General features: G+C 37.3%; 1 protein-coding gene across 2 annotated transcripts; it reads left to right on the forward strand.

Moving 5' to 3' along the window:
- Positions 1 to 836: 836 nt before the first annotated feature.
- On the forward strand, positions 837 to 18,429 carry CCK (cholecystokinin). Of its 2 annotated transcripts, none has more exons than XM_075212465.1 (3): positions 837 to 934; positions 3,404 to 3,658; positions 18,218 to 18,429. In XM_075212465.1, exons 2-3 carry the CDS (start codon positions 3,406 to 3,408, stop codon positions 18,355 to 18,357), a joined length of 393 nt encoding a protein of 130 aa, XP_075068566.1. In that variant the 5' UTR covers positions 837 to 934; positions 3,404 to 3,405; the 3' UTR covers positions 18,358 to 18,429. The 2 variants fall into 2 exon arrangements, with proteins under 2 accessions (XP_075068566.1, XP_075068567.1); XM_075212466.1 differs by having other exon boundaries at positions 18,221 to 18,429.
- Positions 18,430 to 23,725: the final 5,296 nt, after the last annotated feature.

The raw sequence follows: 23,725 nt of genomic DNA on the forward strand, positions 1-23,725 counted from the left end.
AGAGAGGTTTCAGTATGTTGTCGGTATTAATATACTTGACGTAAACGTCAGCCTTGCTCATTTGTCCAATATCTCAACATCAAATCACCTGGAGAAAGGTACTGGCAACTCTTGCTAATTATTCCCAGTGGGAGAGAGACGTATTGAAGACACGTTAAGTCTCTATGACATTATCCTATCTCAATGTTCTTCCTGCTACACAGAAAAGGATCACTAATATATTATAATATATATATATATATATATTCCCTTTATTGTATGTTTTACAAGTTCTGTACGATATTTCTTCGATCATGAATCATTGCGGACTGTGCACTTTTTCATTTCAGCAATCAAATCTAAACACGTTTAAGCACTGTATAATTTACATATAACGGTATACATGGGCACGTTATAATGTCACATGCGGCGATACACAGTGAAATACATATTTCTGCAATATTCCGAACACGAGTGTACTGAATACTGTTTGCCAGCCTAGTAAATCGGAATTTCAATGAGACAACATAACAAATAATGCATGAAACAAGAGTTTGCTCAATTTTCTCTGAAGCAATGTAACCTCTGTGCACGGAACTGTCACTCAGCAGTAATGATGAAGAGGTTGATCAGTAATGCCACCACTTCTGAGTCGGGCGCTCCACAATACAATGAAAACATGGATATTGTTTTTAAGGACTGGTAGAAGGTAGCATTAGATGACAATGAAAATATGGCAAACCATTAGACTCTATTTCGCCTGGAGTGAAATTGGTTTTGACCTTATGCCAAGCACTTGAGCATGTGGTGATCCCTTGTTTGCGTCAGCTTGTGCAAACAGATGACAGTGAGGGAGTAGTATATAAGCCACTGCACAGTTACCAGGAGCACAGTAACTCCTGCGCTGATCACTGCCCTCTCCTGCTTCTATTTTGGAAGAGCAGATCTCTGTAAGGTAAGCATCCTCTCCCTCTCCCTCTTCAGCACTAGGCACTGTCATTTCACACATGCATCTTTACTCTCTAATGAGAACAATGATATTCTTAGTAAGTACACTCACTATCCAGGTACTTAAACACCTTTGACTTGGAATTACAGCTTTATACACTGTAGTTAAACACAGGACTGGAAAGTACCACGGCTGCGCTCGGTGTATTACGCGTGAAGTTGAGCATCAGGGATGGTTACTGGACATGTCCGCTCTCAAAAAACTGGACATTCTCTCCACTACCCCGAGAGTCTTGAATTTTCTTACAGTAAGACTGCGGGACTTTCTATCAGACTTCCAATCAAGTGTGTTTTCTGTGGTTTACATCACAAAAGACACAAGCTGATGAAATAGTTGTATACTACAAGGAATATATAGTATTATGTACGTAAGTCTTGGAATAGAAACTACTGAGCTTAAACATTTTCTTCTGCACATCATATTCTAATGACACGTTTTGAGCCGCCTATGCAGCTCATGTGTGTGTGTATAGTACAGTATGTGAATTGCTCTCTATCCATTCACCTATTTTTAACTTTATTTCTTTACATTTTGGCTTTCCAATGTTATCCACAACTCATTTGCTTGCATAGAAAGTAGAGCATTTATGGCACTACAAAGGCATATCAGTATTCTTTTTTTTGTTACTTACAAGAATCTTTGTTAGCTGAAATTGATTTTAGAATTCCCCACATTTTGACAGGAAATGTTGATACAATATCACTTAACCTGAAAGTTAAGAGAACTGTGACATTTCGGGAGTTGGGCTGGTACATCTGTCAAACAGCAACGCAGGGGTCCTAAGGGGAGACAACTACAACTAAACTTACATTACTCCTCAGTGTTCAGTTACTTTTTATGCAGTAAGAAATTATACAGTAAGAAATTGCAGATATTGATATGTATGCAGATAACTCAGAATTTTTGTATTCTGCTGCAGTTAGTACATTACATGGTAGAAATATATCAAAGTTAACATATTGAGGACAGTGTGGAGCAGAGAGCTTACTCCTGAATAGCCAAGTTGTAGTATCAACACATTTTTTCAACAAGAAACAAGAAAGGTAACTTTGACATTAAACTTGCAGAGATCTTAAAAGCCCTCATTAAAACAACAGTTATAGGAATATAATGTTCCTAGTCCTGTTAGTCTTTGTCTATCAGAAGATTGAATTATAAAATAGTTCAGTATTGCATATAAAGATTTCAAGTGTCACAACACTCTTGTGAGGATAGGGATATATTAGATATCTAAACATAACTTCAGAAATCTGTAGCGGCAACAATTTAATATTATTGCAATTATTCAGGTTGATTTGCTGATGTTTAAGATTGATTGTAAGTTTCCAATAACATTACTAAGCACACAAGGTATATGACTAATACAATATAGCAGGATGTAATAGGTGGAATCAGTGATAATTAATGTCACTGACAAATGGAGATATAGAAGCAGCACAGGTTTTATCAAAGTTTTAGTCTCCAGATATAAAAAAAAACCTGCATAACAATTAGACAATTAAATAACATCTGCATTTAGAAAGTAAAAATATTTATTGGACGTAGACCTTAAACTACATCACATATCCACATTTTTACATTATTGTCTTGCATTATAAACACTTACCTATATAGTCCAATGAAGCAAATAGATGTATTGGTACCTTATAAAGAGTTTTAGAAATCTCAGCAAATGTTGGTGTCATCCAGCCCTTTCCAGTATAACATCGCTCAATCAGTGTCATTGCTGTCTTTGTTCCTCTCTGGTAATGGGATATTGGGGGAGATTAATAAACAGTAATGGGATGTATTCCTGTGAGAGGCACACTGCTGAAGATATAGTAATTCTATTACCATGAGTGGTCTCAGCTGAATAACATGGGCACTAGAAATGATGTACCATTTATCGCAGAAAGTTTTGACTCATCATTACCATAGTGTCAGACTACTAGCAGCATTTATCTATGTGGACAATTGCATGATGCTCTCTGAGTGCCAGTCTGGGATACTTACTTACATGCTGCAAAAGCAGCCATTCAGCAGTTAGCTTTCATCAGCACAGTTCAAGCTAAACTAGTTAAAGCACATGTATGACTGAATGGTATGGCTTGCTGCAAATTAGCAGTCTTGTATCTTTTTAGTGAATGGGCACCTATGTTTATGAAAGTAGCATTTCCTATACAAAACAGTGTGCAATTGCTTTCTAATAAAAATTAATAATAACTAATAATACATTTAATAAAAATGCTATTTCATTTTCTTTTGTTGAAAATTATGAATTAAGATTCTTTTAAGTTATCATGGTAGATTATATTGATCCTTTCAATATGAGAATCGGGCCCCAAAATAAAATATTGATGTGAAAGATTTTAACAATGTTATTGCTTAAAACAGGCCAATGAATTAAACCTATATTACTGTATTCCTTTCCCTCAGCTATGTACAGTGGAATATGCATCTGTGTATTACTTGCTGTGCTGTCTACAAGCTCAACAGGACAGCAAACTGTGGGCTCTATGAATGAAGACCCAGGGGTTCGTGAAATAGAACAACGTAACCTATTACAGCACCCCCGGCATATACGTGCCTCCTCTTCTGGCCAGTCAAGGGCCTTGCAGCGCACTGATGGTAATGGAGACCAAAAGGCTAACTTTGGTGCAATGCTGGCTAAATATCTACAGGCCAGGAAAGGTAAGATTTGACATTTGTGTTAAGATTTCATATTCACATTAGTTTATAGAAATATATATAAGTCATAACTAGAATGGTAATAATAAAACCAACCAGACCAGCAAATGAGAAGGAGCTGCTTCATTGGTTCAACCCAAATAAACCCTGCATTTTAACTGGCTAAAAAGAATATAGGAAAATTGTCACATATTAAAAAAACTTTTATTGTCTGATAATATAACTTTATTAAACTGCAGAATCTCGTTCCCCAGTCATTTTAGACTGATTTTTTTGCCTCATTCTGCAGCCAGGATGCATAGTGCTAAATATAGGCTTCTATGTAGAGATTACTGTGCCCCATAGCTAAACTTTGAAGGGTTTCCATAAGCTCCACCTCATAGTCACACCAACCCCATTGCTGTAGGCTCCATTTCAAATGAACACCCACCACTGCAAGACAATAATGACACAGTCACACAGGTACTTGCTCTATATGTAATTATGTATCTGGTGGAAGATGGTAGTAGTGAATGTGGTCAATAAAGAATAGATGGCTGAACATCAGTGTGTAAGGAGGTGGAGATGGAAATGGGAAAATCAAAGAGGCATACGTGGGTTAGAAAGGGCAAAGTGAAATGGGAAAAGAAATATACATTATTTAGGTCTGATGGTAAATACAAGAACCAGTAGCCGACCACATCCAATGAGACATTTGCATTTTTTAGTTAGTTTAATTAGATTGATTAAAACTATATGCTACAAAAGTCTACAAAAACCTTTTTCTCAGTCTAGGAGCATTTTATAGAGAAATCTCTTTAATAGGTAATGCCAATGTATTGGATAAACCAATATAATTATACAATATTGTGACACTTGAAATAAAGACAATACAATTAATGTCATGAATTATATAACATATAAATGTGTTTCAAAGGTGCGGTATTTAGGTTAAAAAAGGGAACATATAGGAAAACTAATGAAGGGGACTTTTAATTTAGCAGACATGAATGTCTTAGTTATGGATGAATAACAAAAGCATCTGCTCAAACAGGCCATACAAATGGAGAATGGTGTTTTATCCACTATGTGGTAGAATGGGTACAACTCCATTTTTATACTTTTGTAAATGAACCACAACTTGACCTAATAAAGTTTTAAAGTAACAAAACAATCTGCCAGTCAAATTTCAGTGGATTTGCTCATCTCTAAGTGCCAGCATTCTCCATACAATTATATAATATTAGATTAAATAGAATATCGCATACACATATAGCAATACAATATGGAGTAAAGACCCTGTCAGCTAGGTATTCACATTTATAGGTTTAAATGAAGGTAAAGGATCAAGGTGAGTGGTTTAGTACTGGAAGACCTACATTTTGTCCCAAGTGATGGCTGGGGTTTGGGAAGTGTTAAGGTTTGCATGTAAGAGAGGATAACCCAAAATAATGTAAAATAATTTACTTATTCTGATTGGACTCAGACATCCTTGAAAAAATGGTTGGGAAGGAATGTTTAAAATGTTTGGTAATGGGAGAGAACCTGGTAGAGTATGGTAGTAAATCCAGAATTAGGGTACAGAGTTTAAGACGTTTTTGAGGTGTACAGGAGAATAGCTAAATAGAAAGAGAAAATAAGAAGTCATAAGCTCACCATATGGTGTGATTTGGAGATAAAGTTACATAGGTACAGTAGGGAAAGGTGTCATGAATGAATTGTTCGTTTTCCAGAAGAAAGGATTGGCAGACCAGCTGTTAAGTGCAGATAGGTTGTATGAAAACACCTGCAGTATGCAGGATATCCCAGATAGAAGCAGTCATCAAGGATTTGCCAAAACCTTGAAAGTTACTTGTGTTAAAAATCTATATATCTTTCAATAATATGGAGGAAAGAAGCAACATGATTTACTTAGGAATTAAATATTAATAATAAAGGATAAAACAAGTAAAAAATGACAAATTGAAAGTGAAAATGGGGCATTTGTTTGATTATGGAAATGTTGTAAGTAGCAGATGTCTGTAATGTCATGAGCATTTTGTGGAGGAAATACTACCAGTTTTCTTTTTAACATTACTTATTAAAGTTACATAACAATACATGGCCATTTTATTGTCAGCAGTGTAGGAAAAATGTATTTGGGTCACTAGTAGACTGCATAACTTACGCACAGTGGTGGGTCACATATGATCAAAGCAAGGACAAATATTCCTTGATTTGCACAACATGAAAGATTGTCTTGTAACTGCTGAAGATTGGAACTTATATAAATCCAATGCTGGAGTGACATTGCCACATTCTATGACCAAGGTAGTTGCTTCTGTTTCTTCCCCTTATGTCAGTGATCCTCTGCTTAGAGTGGATACTGAAAACTATGGGAGGACATAAGTTGGCCAAATGAAATAGCAAAGATGGCAAATAATAGATGGTCAAGAACAGAGGTGTGAGGTAGCCCAAGAAAAGGGTGAATAATAAAGAAAGATGTGTTATGGCAGAAGAAAGCTGTTGCTATTTATGTTAAAAGCCAGTCAAGAATATTTTATAATCTTTTTTATATAGCGCATACATTATTACACCATATTATACATTGATTTGTTCAGGAACAATTTCCATGCCCAGACAAATTCCCTAATTCTGGTGCAAGCAGATGAAGTAAATTGTTACCAGTGGAATGTAGACCTATGTATCCAGTAATGTTTATGACTTAGACAGTATATCATACAATTTATTTATTAAAATACAGATTTGCATTGAACTTAAAAGTGAATGGTGGATGCATGTTGTAAGGAAACCACCCTTAGCTCGGATGGTGGTTACCCTCTGTGGGATTCAGCTCACTTGGGCAGACCAGAATATATCCAAAATAAGGCTTTATTACGATAGCACAGCACCATAAGACGTTCTCAAGATACAGGGTAAATGGTAATGTGTACCCTCCAGCAGCTTCTTGCAGTCAGTAATGATCCTTCAGATCCTTATCCTCCCGCAGTATTACCTCTTTCGTTTAGCTAGGCAGTTTCTATATCGCCCAGTCTAGGATACTGGCTCACATAGACCTGTCAGGGTTTCCTCCGGCAGTACTGCTATGCCTGGCCCAGAGTCCTCTGTGCAGGTGTTACATTCACCAGGTTCCTCCAATATAGAATTAATTTATTGCCATTCTGCTCTCCTTTTATTCCTGGCTGTCTACACAGGGAGAAGGGTCAAGATGTCCCAATCCTCCCCCGTTCAGGAGGGGTCTATCAGTGAACACTTAAATTATTTAAATGTTAGACATGCTGTCTCTGTCCTTTTAATTATACAATGAAATAGCTTGACTGGATTAACTATTTGGCTAGATACTATCAACAATGGGTTACAATATTACATTAGGGAATGACACTTCAGGCTTGCGTGAAACATTGACATTTGAAACACTGTATCTACAGCATTATGCAACCTAAATCTGTGATACATTTTGACACAATAACATTTATATTGATACATATTAATACATCTTCCTATGCTATTTTAGCCAGTATAGTACTGTGGTGACACACTGCACATAATCTGGAAGTTCTAAACTAATTACTACCTAGATTACCTGTTGACTTAGATAACTAATGTGGGCTGCCAGTTTAACAGTCACTCAGACATCTTTCTGATTACTAACATTCTAAATCTATGCTACACTTCATAACATGGGTATTTGAGACAAATGGTAATTACTTTAGCAAACACAACTTTGCATCCTGTCATGCAAAAGGGTTTCTGCTGTCCTGCTATTTTTACTCAAATCAAACAGACAATCAGAGGGCGCAAAGTAAAGTGGAATGTTATGTAATAGTGCTTCTATATATGAATGGAGATATATTTGTGGTTAGCAAAGAAGTAATGTAGAAAGAAAAACAATTGACCCAGATTCACATTGTGGGCTTAAATGATTATAGCTCTTTTTGAGAAAAAGTAGCGTTGTTTCTCAGCATAGTCTGCTTGGACCTGGAAATCTTACCCTAGTAATCCCTACAAGCGGTCCTGGTCTTGGCTCCTGTTTTCCGATGTTCTGTATCCACGCCTGGTGTAACCGGAGTTCTTGCCGTATCTGTAAGGCGAAAGTGACCCCTGGAACCCAAATTACGGTGGATTTAGTGTGTTAAAAAGCATCCAAAGCGTTTCATCCATATCTTGGACTTTTTCAAGGAATTTAGCAAGAGTCTTTATATTTCCAATACATACAATATGGCAGGTAATAGCAAGGGCACAATGTACCTAATAACATGAAATAACAATACACATAATACACAGATGTTCTGGTGTATATACATAGAATGGGCGAAGGATTAAAAAGTACAATAAACTATGAGAAACCAGTGATGAATAAAAAGTCCTCAGTCCAGAGGGACCCTGTTTCGTCACACATGTGCATTCCCCCTTTAAGTTATAACATAAATGAATTGTCTGCAACAAAAGTCTTGATTGTGGTTTCAGTGTAATAATCTTGCAAGCCTCATTCTCTTTGCAGTGTTCCACTAATAAAATTATTCTGCACATAGTGGACCTCATTTAGAGTCGGACGCAAAGTCAGTTTAAGAAGTGTAGGAGTGGGAGTGTGCTGCAGCTTGGTAGGGTATTATGAGTGGCAAGAAACCCCAGTTGCGTCCCACTCTTAATACCCTATTGAGCTGCAAGCAGTTCCTGCAGCTGGCTAACGCTTGCGCCACCTAATTCCTGCTGCATAGCTTTAGCCCTGTTTTGACGTGTGTTGCGTCTGCGCCTCACTGCAACTGGGATGCATTTACATGGTCACGCCTTCACAATTCTGTGTTCCTCCCATTCTCTTGTAGTGAGTCGCAAGCTGTCGCAAGTGTTAATTGCGTCCAAGATGCAGGCGGATTTGATGCTTTCTGCACATGCGTGGTAGTGTATTTTTGTTAGATGCGCCTAAAACTGACTTGCGTCCGACTCTAAATGAGGTCCAGTGAGTACTTTATTGTATACAAAGTTCTAGTCCAGTACCATGCCTGTCTGTACCATATGTTACTGTATAGTTATTACTAAATAAAGCAGGTACACATACAGAGAAAGAAAAGTGGCCAAAGTAACATGAGCGTTAGATGATAATAGCTAATAAGATGGGTTATAAGAATAATTCTTGCTAATTGCTGAATCAAAAGTGCTATAATAGAATAAGAAGAAAACAATTATTGCAAAGCTGCTTCTATCAGACCTTCTCACATCTTTAATACAATCTGAAATTTATACTCTTAGATTAAGGTCGCATGTTTATAAAAGCTGAAGTGATTCAAAATTCAATCAAAGTTATGAAAAGTCAATATAAAAGACATATTATACAAACTACCATTTTGACAAACATTATGGTGAAAATGTATAACTACAAATGAGGGGCAACCAATATATTTAATACAGTGATATCTTTAAATCCTGTGAAATTGCAATTGAGTGTCAGGGATAAAAATCATTTTTAACCAGTGAAATGTTTATTCACAGTGATAAAAGCACTCTAAACCAGGGAAAATTATATATTTTTAACAAAGAGTTTGTTACTGTTTTATAAATAATCTGTGACAGTACTTTACATCGGGAAGTCGTACATAAATGGCACACTTATTATTTTAGAGTTGTAAAAATAAGTACCTAGTAGAAAGCCTATTAGCAGATTGTTTTTATTTTGGTAAGGGGCCATGAAATTCAAGGCATACAAATTAAATATATATAACAATTTGATTGATTAATTATTTACTTTATGGTGCCCTTGGGTAGAATCTTGTTATTAAAATATGATGAGGTTTCATAGAAGATACAGTATTCATGATTTATTTCTGCTCAATAGCATAGTGAAAAGTCAGGTAGTGCATATTAACATTGAGGCTTATTCATAAAATGCAAATAACACGGGACATTATGGCCGTCTTATTGTCCATCAAGTGCATTTCAAGGTGCACTCAAGACATCACATGATGAAGCTGCTGTCTTCTCACTTGGGGCCTGATTGTGAGTTAGGAGCAAAGGAAATGAGCAAATTTGCACCTGGACAAACTATGTTACAATGGAAGGGGTACAAATTGACTAATTTTTTTTTGCACACAAGGAAAATTCTGACTGTTTTTTCATGAAGCACACATATACTCGATAGCTTTATTTTTACACTGAAATTAATGTTGATCATTAATGCCATATCCCAACTATAAAGCTGCTCCTACATTATAAATTTACCTCCCCTTCTAATGCAATATGGTTTTGCCCAGGTGCGAATTTGCTCCTTTGCTTTGCTCCTAACTCAAAATCAGGCCCTTGGTCTCCATGTTTAAATATCCATCCCAATGCATGCCACAGCTGTTTAAATCGGCTTTGAGCTTTTAATGATGATATTTAGCTACAAATTGTAAAAATACAAAGGATAATTACACAAGATTGCACATTTGCTCATCTCTTTCTTCACTGGTCTAATGGATGCTGGTCCCTTCCGTTTTATTCCGATTGGTGGATTCATCCTGCCAGGTTTTAACAATACAGACTGGTGATAGTGTTGCAATGATGCCCCTGGAGATGTGTAGAACAAAATTTAAATGCCAAAATATATTTGAACATTGCTGTTGACTTTCATGGTTAGAGCATACCCATTTGAAATTGGGCTTGGTAATGATCCATGCTTCAAGGCTTGGGAAGTCATGGAACTGTGCCGGGAAAATTGCAATGAATTCAGCATAATACACTGACATCCCAGACACTGGATTTAACCCAATGAAGTATCCATGTTATGAGCTGGACCATTAGTTAATTACCAATAGCTTCAGTATGTGACACATTAAAGTCAACTTAGACAAGCTTCCCTCTCACAAACTTGCCATGCTCTGATGAATTCAGGTTGTCCTCAGGGTAAATGGAGGAACAAAACAATATTATGTAGATTTAATTAATAAAGTGGCTAATTCACAAATAATTTAAAGGTTTACCATTAATGTGATTTGTTAAGCTTTCCATAAACATAAATGTTTAGCTGTGAATAAGGATAGATAGATATTTCAAACAAGTTAACCCGTGCATAATACTCATGCATTCTAGTCAAATCAAGCTACTTAAGGTGTTAAAAAGGTTCTTGTCATCTTCATCGCCACACACACACACGCCGCTAGGCTTTTATATATTAGATCATGCTAAGAATTTAGTAGGTCAGTGTAGTATATAACTCCGCCCAGCAGGTGGCGCTGCAGCTTGAGCACTCTGTCACCCGGGAGTTTTTTCCACACACACACACACTAACACAGCATGTGTGTTCATGAGGTAAAATTACCTCACGAAAATGAGTTTGAGCCCTCAACTTGTTAATTTAGCCTTTACTACCCCTCCCACAGGGGGAAGGGGGTATGATGGAAGTTAACTGACTTCACTATTATAAATTTTTGGTCAAATAATGTCAGTATACCAAATTTCAGGTCAATTGGATGAGCCCTTTCTGAGAAAATAGTTTTTTCCACACACACACACACACACACACACACACACTAACACGCCGCTAGGCTTTTATATATTAGATAATGCTAAGAATTTAGTAGGTCGGTGTAGTATATAACTCCACCCAGCAGGTGGCTCTGCAGCTTGAGCACTCTGTCACCCGGTAGTTTTTTCCACACACACACACACACACACTAACACATGCCGCTAGGCTTTTATATATTAGATTAGACTATTTCTCAATATGGAGAAGGACCAAAAATATTTCCAAGTAATGTAGATCTCCTGGTAAAAAAAAATGTTACAGACACCTCTTTTGGAGAACACCAACATGGTTTTTTCCACTTACATTGCCCCCATGTTCCATCTAGGCAGGAATCCATTCAGTGCCACTCACACAACTACCTTATGGGAGCCCCGCACTGCACCATTTTTACAGTAGCTTTCAGTTTTGGAAGATGGGAACCATCTATGTGATTCAAGTGTGCTGGGCAGCAATAAAGAAGTGAATGCAAGAATCTTATTGGACAGCAATCACTGTCATCTGATCAGTTGCCACAGAAATTTGCATTCCCATGATTCCCATAATTCCTGTCCTAGCTGATGTAATGAAATGGACTGCCCCTATCCCCAGTGCTGAATACTGCAGCCTCTGCATTTTTGTCAAGATGATATTATGCATCAGGTAACATTGGAGGTTGCTCTGGAGGGCTCCAATGTAACCACCTAATTACTATATGAGTATTCCACACAATGAGAAATTGTTTTCCCAACTAGTCAAACCTATTTCAAAGTTGGAAGAAGTCCATGAGTGAAATATACATATTTGATACCTCATACTCAGACGAAAAACCCAATACAAACTTGGGGTGACTCTCTGAATATGGCCCTTAATAAAAGTATATACATTTAGCCAGTGATCAAAGTGGAAATTTAGAAGTGACAGTATGGAAATTTAGAAGTGGGAGTATAGAAAATGTGATTGTTTTAATGAAGACAGTAGGAGAAGTGGCGTTATGACATACCACCGTGTACAAGCCCACTTCAAACACTGTATTTTGCACATTTTGTCTCTTTCTGTCTGGTCTGCCAACCCTAAGAAGCAATAACAATATCTGAATAAACACTGATCTGGTCATTAAGCTGATAACAATCTTCACATATGAAGGAGATAGCAGTGGTATTATATACAATACTTTTTAGATGACAAATTATATACCAATTGAATAAAGCGTTATACATTGATATGGTAAGAGGAACTTACCATTCATCAAACTGTAGAGCTTTCCTGTATTGGCATCTCATGCTGGTAGTGTTGGTGTTAATATTGTTAATAGTTATTTTACACGGTCAATGTAATGGTAATTATGGCTGATAATGACCATGACTGATAGTGATGATCATTATTGATAAGGCTAAGGATGGTTAATGATAGGGATAAGATTGGCCATTTTAAATGTACAAGTTGTCTTATTGATAGTTTTATGTCTAGTGTCTGCTTCCTTCTCTTATGTATGAAGGGGTTTTAAAGCGATATTCCGATTGGCCAAATGCTAGTTCTAATGCTACAGAGAGCTACTGTGGCTACTAAGTGACATATCTGGATGTTTGCCACAGCTTCTCCTGCTGTGCTTAATTTTCCACTGAAATTGTATGAATGCTACAAGCACACCTTTATGTTTTGGACATACATAAGCAGAAAAAGCTCAAGTTTGTCCCATAACATGTCCAAGCTTGTTCAATCTTAAATTGCTACTTTGTGTAGTATTTTTAACAGTTTTACATGTGAACAAAAAACTTGAACACAGTAATTTTTGAAGCTTGAATAAAAAAATGTTAACAATGCTAAAAATATAGCCATTTAGCATGACTATGCATCATTTTATTGTTTATTTTAACTGCAAGCTGCAAACTTTGAACTGCAACTCTCGGACCCAAATCAAAACCGGCCCAATTATTATGATTGTACCACAAACAATTTCAATAATTTAATCACATCTACATAAAACAGTTCAAGATATACTCACAGGATAAAAACAAATCATCCTCATGTAGCAAAGTATCAAGTAAAAGAATTCGCTCAGTCCCTCAAACCAATTTATTTTATCTGTGTAATGTTGACCACAATTGCTGTAATATTACAGTAACTATCAGACAGTATATGGCCTGAAAATGACCACGACGCTCTAAAATAATTAGATCATATATATTGGTAGATGCTGTCGGAAGAATCAGACATTATCCAAACACTCAGACCATAGGTAGAACATTGATTCTATCACTCTCACTTTGGCAGAGTGGCAAGATTGGTGCATGTGTGATTGGCTTAAAGCAAAAGTATATCCTTGATATAATTTGAGTGTCACAGGATATGACATTGTGTAGTTCCAGGAGCTTCCCTAATTTTGATGAGTCCTTTTTCCCTTGTGTATCCAGTTAGTCCATTGGTTTATATGATTGTTGGACCCTTGCTTTGCAGGGACTGTTAATGCCATGATTCAAGACCCCTACTCAGGCCCGGATTAACCCGAGGTCTAACTGGGCTACAGCCCAGGGGCCTCGGCATCCGTAGGGCCCTTTCTTGAAAGTATTTTTTTTTTTTATGTTGAGCTGTAGCGAGCCGCCGGCCACGCTACAGCCTGTACCGCGGTCGGCGACTCAGAGTCCTGAATGATGGTGACGTCACGTCACTCACCTCCATTGACAGGCTGCAGGCAATGGTCCGTCCGCGGCGTGCACCTATCTCCTTAAATATCTCACTCTCACGAGATCTCCTCAGGAAAGAGATAGGTGCATGCCGCGGAACGGACACTACAGGCAGCAGGGACAGGGTGTGAGCTGACAGAAGAGAAGACCAGCGATGAAGACCGAGGTAAGCTCGCTCTTGGGGGCTGGTTGGCTCAGACAACTGTACATTGTATTTTTGGGTAACAAGATGAGGTACAGGGCTCAAGAGTATGTGCCTAAAGCTGGAATTTATTCTATTATGTGTACATAAATGCAAATAAACATGTTCTGGCCAGAACAAAGACATATAAACAATAAAATGTGCACAATGCAGAGCACGGTATGAGATAATTGCACTGGGCAATACAGTAAACAGTATACTGAATAAGCAAAGAAATGTCCAAATGTAAAAAGGGCAAACTGATCAGGAGTATGAAAAACGACTAAACAGTCTATGAAAAAATGATATAAAATAGATAAAAAAAAGAAAAAATGGAAAAGAAAAAATGAAAAACAAAAAAAAGAGTCCAAACACACATGAGTTGGGGCCAAAACCCATAAAATGAAAAGTAAGTAGCTGTTCAATGCACGATACTACCGAAAGTTTGCCCTTTTTACATTTGGACATTTCTTTGCTTATTCGGTATATCCAGCTTTAGGCACATACTTTTGTACTTTTGCGCCCTGAACCTCATCTTGTTACCCATCTTTATTTGGGAGGGTGGGGATTTCCCTCCGTATACCACGGGTTCTATTTTGTGGCTGCATCCTCACATATAAGGAAGTGCGGCCCCTTCCCACTACCATTTTCTTATTGTATTTTTGGTGCAGAGAATTACAAGGGGAGGGGCTGGCTGGCACGCATATTGTGCTTTTGGGGTAGATTATTGCAGGGCGGGGTTTGGGGGCTGGCTGGCAAAGTGTGTACTTTTGAGGGAGATATTAGCAAGGGGGGGGGGTTGGGGGCTGGCTGGCAAAGTGTGCATTTTGAGAATACTGATTTAGTATATTAAAAGGAACACAGCTCAAACTACTTATGCCCAATCCAATATTACTAGGGAGCCCCCAATAATATCGGATTAGGCATAAGTCGCTTGAAAAATGGGGGCCTCACAGTACCCCTAGCCCAGGGGCCTACAGGGCCTTAATCCGGCCCTGCCCCTACTACAAATAATCATGCAATCTGAGGCAAATCATTAGTTGGAAGTAGTATAAATTTACTTTCTTTATATTATTGAACCTGTGAACACTCATACAACTTCCTGCATTTTGATATGATATGATAACACAGTTAGGGAGAAGATTCAGCAGTGTCTTAACCAATTAAAATGTAATGGTTCTTTTTAATGCGGTGTCATTAAGAAAATGTCACCGCATGTGAAATGTGCATGCAGAGCCGTAACTTAGAATTCTAGCGTCTGGGGCGAGAAAGACAAATGCCGCCCCCCTAGCCCTCAATTTTAACCAAATTAACCTAAAATATTCCGAAATTGCGCCCCCCCTTCAGTGTTGCGCCCTGGGCGGTCGCCCCTGTCGCACAGCCCTAGTTTCGGCCCTGTGTGCATGTGTCTTACGCATGGTGTGTATCCACAGCTTACACCTACAGTCTGGGGGGTGTGAGTGGAAGACACAAGTGAATGCAAGTAAATAGAGTAGGCAGCATCCAAAGTACACTGCCACACCGCCACTGCTCCTGACAGAAGGCACAAGTGAGCATGGGGTAATTGGAAAAAGTTAGGTTGCAACACTATACCCATTTGCATGCTTTATCTAGCATTTAGTGATGTTATTAAACATGATTTTTAATGCCAGTAGATACCTGGCCTTAGTACATATGGTCATCTCAAAAAGTATGAAAATGTTTACCATATACACACCTAATTATCCAATAGACTTCAGTCTAGAGTGATAATAGGGTCAGTCTAGGGTCAGACTAGGCTAGGGTGCTAGGCTTTAAGGGGGAGGCAAAAGATTTGGGGGTGGAAAATTGTGGCATGTAGAGGTATAAATTGAAATTAAGTTTAAAACAGTTGTTCTTGAAAATAAAAATAATAAAAAATAAATAAAAATGTAGCAAGGTTTTACTCTTGACATAGTTTCATGGTAAATGCTGAAGACAATGAGTCATCTTCGGGTTTACACTTGAGGATAAGCAAGTAGGGGCTTGCAGGTGTGACAGCCCCCTTTCCCTTCACATCTTCACCCTCAGTGGCACTCGTTCACACCTCTGTTCTACTATACAGTTAATGAAAATGAAATGATTGACAATGATTGCCATAACCCTTTTAAAAAGTCAAGTGGAGCTGGGTTTCATTAAGAAGAGCAAAGCAAAAATATGGAGTAAATTTGACCCTGGTCAAACCATGTTACAATGCAAGGGGTGAAAATTAGTTTATTATTTTGCACATAAGTTAAACGCTGGCTGCTTTTTCATGTATCACACAAATAAATACTAGCTTTATTTTTACACTGAAATTTAAAGTTGAAATAGGACATGCCCTACCCCAACTATAAATCTGTCCTCACATTTGAAATTTACCTCCCCCTCCAATGCAACATGGCTTTGCCAAGGTGCAAAGTTACTCCTTTTTTATGCTTTGCTCTTCTTAATGACTCAGGCCCGATGTGTGATATAGTGTGTGTGTGGAGGGAGCCAGATTTTAAATTATAGACAGGTTAGTGTTTAACTTCTGCATATTAGCCTGAGATCTAAAGCTAGGGGCACTATGAGTGTATTACCATAGGGTGACCTGAACCCTTAATCAGGCCCTGCATATACACATTTCCAGAGTAAATTCACCACACTACAAACAACATTTACAGTAGCCTCCCATTAAACTGCAGCTAAACACAATTTTTTGTATATGAAGTATGAATGAAAATTTACTGTATGAGAGCCCATCAGAAACAGCAGGAGAAACACCCTTTAGGGTAGTATCACATGAGAACTTTATCTACTGAATTTTTTTCCTGTATCTGGTCTAAGAATCCACCAATATATACAGCATTGGTTAAGAGACTTCAAGCATATCTCTCAGCCTCTGAACTGCTCCAGAATGATGCATCATTCCCTCCTAAGCAGCATTTCAAAGATGGCAACATTAAGCGTAGACATGGGATAAATAGGATACTGAATGGATTTGATTGTTATAAATAAATACATATATGATTTCAATTATATTATTGAGAAGACATAGGTCTAGGTTACCTTTACTGCCTGGTCTCTCCTACACTCAGCAGAAACACCTTGATGTGTAGTAATATCCAGTAGGAGGTTTCTATCTGATTATAATGCACATCATCACCCACATTGGTACATGTAAATATTTAGCATACAAATAAAATCATAACACTGACTCACATTATGAAAGTTTATATTTAACAAATTCTTTTTAAACTATTTGTTATTTTTACACTACATTGTAAATCCATTACACAATATATCCCGAGTGTTTATTAAGATGTTTGGCTTGTTGTGTTACTGTAACAATATTTAAACTAAAAGATAATGTCTTTTAAACATTATATAAGAAGACAACCAAATTAATAGCAAATAGTGAAACTGTATATTTGTAATGATATAATATATATTTAGCATTACATTTTGTAGTTCATAAAAGCGTTTTGTGACAACTGGTAGAAATCAAATTTGTTTTATTCAAGCACCAAGTACTATGTTTTATATGTTGATGTGTCACCATTATGATCAATATTGTAATCAAACAAGTCAAACAAATTGGTCAAGGTTTTATAGCCCATAGTATCTAATCACATTTTTGCATTCGTTAATATCGTTCCAACTGGATTGATGGCTGCAAACATCACATATGTTACTATTAGTTATATTACTCACTGACTCCTCGTTTACACTTCTTTAAAGTTTCTTGCAAACAAAGACACACTTATGTGTTACTGGACATACACGTTATTGGACATGATCATGTGTTATTGGAATACTGGCAACCATTAAGCAGCAAAAAGTGTTGCCATTAATTTTATCATAAACCTTTTCAATATTAGTCCATTCCATGCTGTAGATGCTGCTTCACATGCAGTGTTTTGAAGCTGTGCTTTGCACCAGTAGTTACAGAATAGGGGAACACAATAGACTTCATTTTTGAAGACTTTGCATGTGTGAAAACTTATAGATTGTTTGCACACATGTGACACAGAAAAAAGAAGGTGTATACCTGCTAACCATTGTCTTGCATTATTAGGCAGTTCTGGTATGTTTTAAATACTAAAAATACAGGAACTTAGATACATTTTATATTTTGTGTTGAGGGCTGGAGCATAACCACTGAGTGGCTGTAGAAAACTTAACTCAAGAAATGTTAATGATCTTGAGACTATGTTCAAATATGCATATTTTCCATTGGAATAAACATATTTTTTATATTTTAGCAGGATCTTCTACTGGGCGATATGCAGTTCTGCCAAACAGACCCGTCATTGATCCCACCCATCGGATAAATGACCGAGATTACATGGGATGGATGGATTTTGGCCGTCGTAGCGCTGAAGAATACGAATATTCATCTTAAAACACTCAATCCTTTAAAAACATACTCCATTTTCTGTACAGATGAAATAAATTAAATAGTTGTCTTTTCAAATCAGTGTTCTAAACATATATTTATTATGTACTTGTTGTAAATTTGTTTGTAAAACGATACAATGCAATATACATATGCAGAATTTTCCAGAAAACATTAATTCTTCTTTATTTTGCTTTTTTATGTTTTTAATTTCTTACCATATGCTACTAGTATACCATATTAAAAATTATTTCGTTTATCACCTCTTGTCAATCCGAGTTGCTGGGTATTACACAATAAACTGTAGATAAAAAAAACTGCCACTGTTCTACTAAAAAATACAACAACCTTCATTAGACAACTGTTTTAAATTACAACATACTGATGACCTTAGGAGTGTTAATGTACCACTTCCAGCAAACTGATAAATGGAAGCTATCCTCGTATTTTATTTGTCTTGATTAGTGACACATTGCTCAAATAGTGAACTGGAGCTTTCACTAATGTGATGACTAAGTATTAGTAGGTGTTCTTTTACTGTCTTAACGGAAAACTATGGTCAACGTATAGTTAATATACTGTGTATAACTAATAATAACAGTGAGCTTTGTGATTTGTCTAATTAGGAAGAATGCATATCTTTCAATAGATCCATTGTATTGCTATGATGCTGCCTGTGAAGACCCTTATCCACAAACTAACCAATGTTTAAGAACTGTAACATTTACAGTCCAATATAAACAGGGCAGAGTTTAGCTATATGCACACTAGGCTTTTGCCGGTTGGAGGCAACAAAGTGTAGGGTGAGAGAATTATTTCATCAGAAGTTCAAAAATTAACTGAGGGAAAAAAGTAATAACAACTAAAGTGTTTATCTGAGAAGTGAATGGTGCCTCTATATTCTGCATTGGGCTCAGCAAACCTAGAGAATCTTTTTTGTGTAAAAGAAAGTTTAGCATTGATCTCCGTATATTACTGTTGGTTGAGCTATTGAATAGTTACATCTGACACAACCAATTCACTTCTTGGCAGGCCTAAGCTGCTGAAACATCTTCTGCCTCTGTAGATGATTATACCACTGTTATTTGCTTTCTGCTGGACATTTGATCGCTAAAGTTATCAGCTCAATCCTCATCTACATATCAATGCTCTCAAAGCTTGTCTGCACCTCTTGTTGTTAGGTAAAAGATCATCTTCTCCTTCCAATGTTAGGTAGTCTTTATCCATTGGTGATCCTTTGCTGTCTGTTATCTCAAATGTTTTGAGGATCGCACTGATTTTAGCATTCTGGTTAAATAAAAAGCTTCCATCTTTCTCTCCATAATGATGGATTCCTATGTAGTATGTCACTTCTCCCAGGTTAGATATAAAGTGTTTATGAGAATTTTTTTATTTATTTTGCTTCCTTGTGAGTTGTGACCAGGTCATCTACAGTAGGTGCATTCATTTGTCATATTTATACTTGGAGTACAACCTTGGATCAGCTTGCTATCATGTGATCCCTTACTCTAACATTTTATTCATCCTAGAGTCCCATGTTTTGGCTGAATGCTTGAGTCCATAAAGTGATCTCTAAAAATTGCAAAGTGCTCTTCTCCTTTTTGGACATATCCTTCAGTTTGTGTCATTTACAACTCCCCTTTCAATGTCACCATAAAGGAAGGCTGTTTTACTTTTACCTTCTATCCTTTTGACAGATGCTATAGCCATCAGGGTCCTGAATGTACTTTGTTATGTAACTGGAACAAAAGTAATATCTAATATATCCATATTTTTGCAAATAAACCTTTGCAGCTAATAACTTTGCGATCTTGAACCTGTGACCTTTGCCTTCAGAGTTGCACCAGGTCTTAAAAATTCCTTTGTATCCAATTACATGTTTGCATGATGGTAACTTGGTGAGTTTCCAGGTGTGGAAACTCATAGTAGTAAATTTAAATTCTTCAGCAGATTTAATTAAATTTCTGATTCTCATGGATAGACAACCTCTGCATCTCCTTCCATGATTCAGGTTCAGGCTGTGGAGCTGTTCAAACCACGTAGGACAGGCACTTTGCTGAAATGCTCTTGTTCTGTCTTGTCTTAATATAGAGGTGATACTACTTTCCCTCCTTCCTTGAGATCTGGATCACCCAATTTGATCAATACCATTTGGCTCATTTTCCTGTGTTTCTGATTGAGCTTGTTGCGTAATATAAACTACTTGTAAAGTTTAGTGACATTTGAGTGAAACACAGAATATTCATCAGTCACTATGTTTATAGTAATTGTTATCTTGTTGGTGTATTGGTTCAGATTGTTTGGGGGGCTCTTAATGTAGCCTACCAGAATTCTTTCATTTGCATAAGCTTCCCATATGTAAATAATTTTTCCAATACAGGCTGTCATGATTGCTTCACCCCAATATGTTGTCGACAGAGTTTGGCACTTTCTCTCTGCTATACCATTCTGTTTGGGGCTGTTTGGTATTGTGGTCTAGAAAAAAAATCCATTCCATTTCAAAATGGCTTGAGTCTTACCACTTGAGCATTCAGATCGGTTATTTGGATGTAGTATCTTAAGCATATTGACAGATTTGTTGCTTACTTGGGGAACATATTCTTCAACTTTCTCTCATAAATAACTTTGCTGTGAAGCAGGAAAACTTTTGTGTATCTTTGCCTAGGGGCTCAATTGGTCCACAAATATATGTTTCTATCTTGTCCAGAGTTTGCCCAGTTCTGCTATTGCTGATTTGTGGAAACATTTTCCTTGTCATTTTTCCCTTGAAGTAGCTAGTGCATTTCATCATTTGGCTGAACTGATCAAACGTGATACTGTTAGCAAGCTGCTCTTTAGCAAGCTTCCTTATTGCTTCAGGATCTACATGTCCTAGACAACAATGCCACATTTGGATGCAGTTAATATATCAACCCTATTTGTCAGAGTTGACTGTTTCTTTGTACTTCTGAAAATAACATATTTTCAAGAGTAGCTACATACTGTATATTATTTACTGGTATGTGTCTGGTGAGTGTAGGAGAGATGTAGCAGTAAAGGTAACCTTCATTTATTTCTTCTCACGGCATATACTATCTATTAGCTGCTGTTGCTCTTTCCATATTACTTTCATATTATTAGTCATATGTCTTATGGCTTCAGAGACCATACACCCTGCATGCTTTGATGACACCCCACACTGATAATAAATGCAGCCTCGATATGTGGAATGTTGTCATCCTATTATATAGTAATATGGATTTCTGTTGACTAGTTTGCCTCTTTAATTCATTCTAGTTCTCCATTCATGTGCTTCATATTGCTGTCACATTGTGTCTTTAATGCCGATTCTGTTCTGGACACAAGATCATTGCTTGCACTCTCTGTCTTCCAATTATATTCATCCACAAGTTTGCTTCTGACATACTCTAATGTGAGCCTGTCATCTGATGGAGCATCTGGTGCAGTCACAAGCATTTCAAACTAGAGAGTAACAATAACACTGCAAGGAAGCATTTTATTCCTTCTCCAATATTATGTAGGCAATGTAGGCAATCTACCATTCACAAGATACTTCTCGTGTAATGCTGCACATGTTGTTTCATAATCGGCTTTCTTATATAATTTTATGATTAAATACAATTTATTGCTGAGATTTGCTCTTCTATTCACTTTCTGTAGCTCTTCCAAAATTTATTTTGCAGTTTCACATTTGCATATACAACAAAACAGGAGAGAGGGACAGGATAGAGTATTATCTTTGTATTTAAACTAATATGTCAAGATTAAAAGACGTTTTCTTTAAACATCTCACTCATCAATCGTTATATGCAGAGTTCGGTTACAGGTCACCTTTACAGTTTATCCTGGCAGTGCAATCTTGTTTGCTGTGTTCCATGCCTCTCTCAGTATTCCACCAGTCCAGTTTCCGCACACCACTTCTGGCTCACTCTACGCGTTTTGTCTCTTACTGTGACTTTGTCAGGGTCACTGTTCAATTCCTGTCCATACAATACTTATATTGGTATCTAGCTTAATGTATAGCAAATTTGACATAATATGCTAAGTAATAACAATATCTATTTATATAAATGGAAACTAATTTAAAAATGAAAAATCATTAAGACAAATATTATAGGTTCACAAAAGAAACATTAGTAGCCTCCATTTTCTTGTAGTCCTAATCGGAACCTTGAGGTCCCATTTTCCTTGGCTCTAACATCTAAAACGGTGGTTGTCCTTTTCTTATGGACCCAACTTCTGCATATGTGCACAATTTTATCGTCATCCATCATTGGAGCTTACAGTCTAAATTCTCTAACACACACACACACACTGATACAATTGTTTTTATTGTATCATGAGGACCCATGTCTGGACCATGGTGCAGAGGGACACTCCTTTCCTAATGCCCTGTCAACAGAATAAACATGTTTGTCATATGTCACCACTTGAGATTTACAGTTTGACTCTGCTAAAAGTACTGACATGGACTGCATGGTTGGGGGATGTTTAATGCCTTTTTATCGTTTCAACAAGTTTGATCTCTCATTAAAGCTGTGATGTGGTTCTTAATGTAGAATTTCACCCCCGACCAGTTCCAATCTTTCAGGGCTGATGGTTCAGCCATGAGGCATGCAACGCAGTCACTCTTTACGGGCACCTGGATGTTTGGATAAACTTAATCATGTGCTTCTCCACAGCTTGGATCTCTTCTCTGTTCCAGGTTTATCACTACACTTCTTTACAACCTAAAAGGAAGTAGAGCGGTCCATTATGACTCTGCAAAATACAGAGAAGTGCTTTTGCTAATGAAACTGTGTGTTACACCGACCTGTGGAAGCCTTGGCTGGGCAATGGCACAGTGTTGCCAGGTCCCAATACCGCCTTTCTTCTGGTGTGGATGTGTTGACCGGACAGTTGATAACTTGTCCTCTGTCACAGGGGATTGCTCATCAACTGACCAATCGCTCTGTAGCTGGACTGGTTCTGAAAAGAAACAGATATGTAAATGTCCGAGGAAAAGTCAAAAGCATACATCGGACACAAGATTTCCAACTTACTGTTTGGATCAGTGTGCATCTTGTCCAAATTCTTGCATTTAAATTCAGGCAGTTGTCACTCTTGAGAGCCATTAATAGTTTTCTGATCTTGACAAGTTGGAGGGTACCTTCTGGGAGTCAGTAATACTGCTGGTGCATCCTGATGTCGTGCCCAAGTAAGTCTGCCAAATAATCCAGTTCTGTGTCGTTTAGGTTGAGGACCTTTGACCTTAGAGAGAGTGTCAATTTGCTTTTGAAGCTTTGTGAAATATAGCATGTGGGGATGTTTGACCCCACATTCTTCGGCAAACAGATATATGCAATCGGAACCTCTGAAGGTTGACAATGCAGCT

The sequence above is a fragment of the Mixophyes fleayi genome, chromosome 5 (assembly GCF_038048845.1).
Source record: "Mixophyes fleayi isolate aMixFle1 chromosome 5, aMixFle1.hap1, whole genome shotgun sequence".
Lineage (NCBI taxonomy): Eukaryota > Metazoa > Chordata > Amphibia > Anura > Limnodynastidae > Mixophyes > Mixophyes fleayi.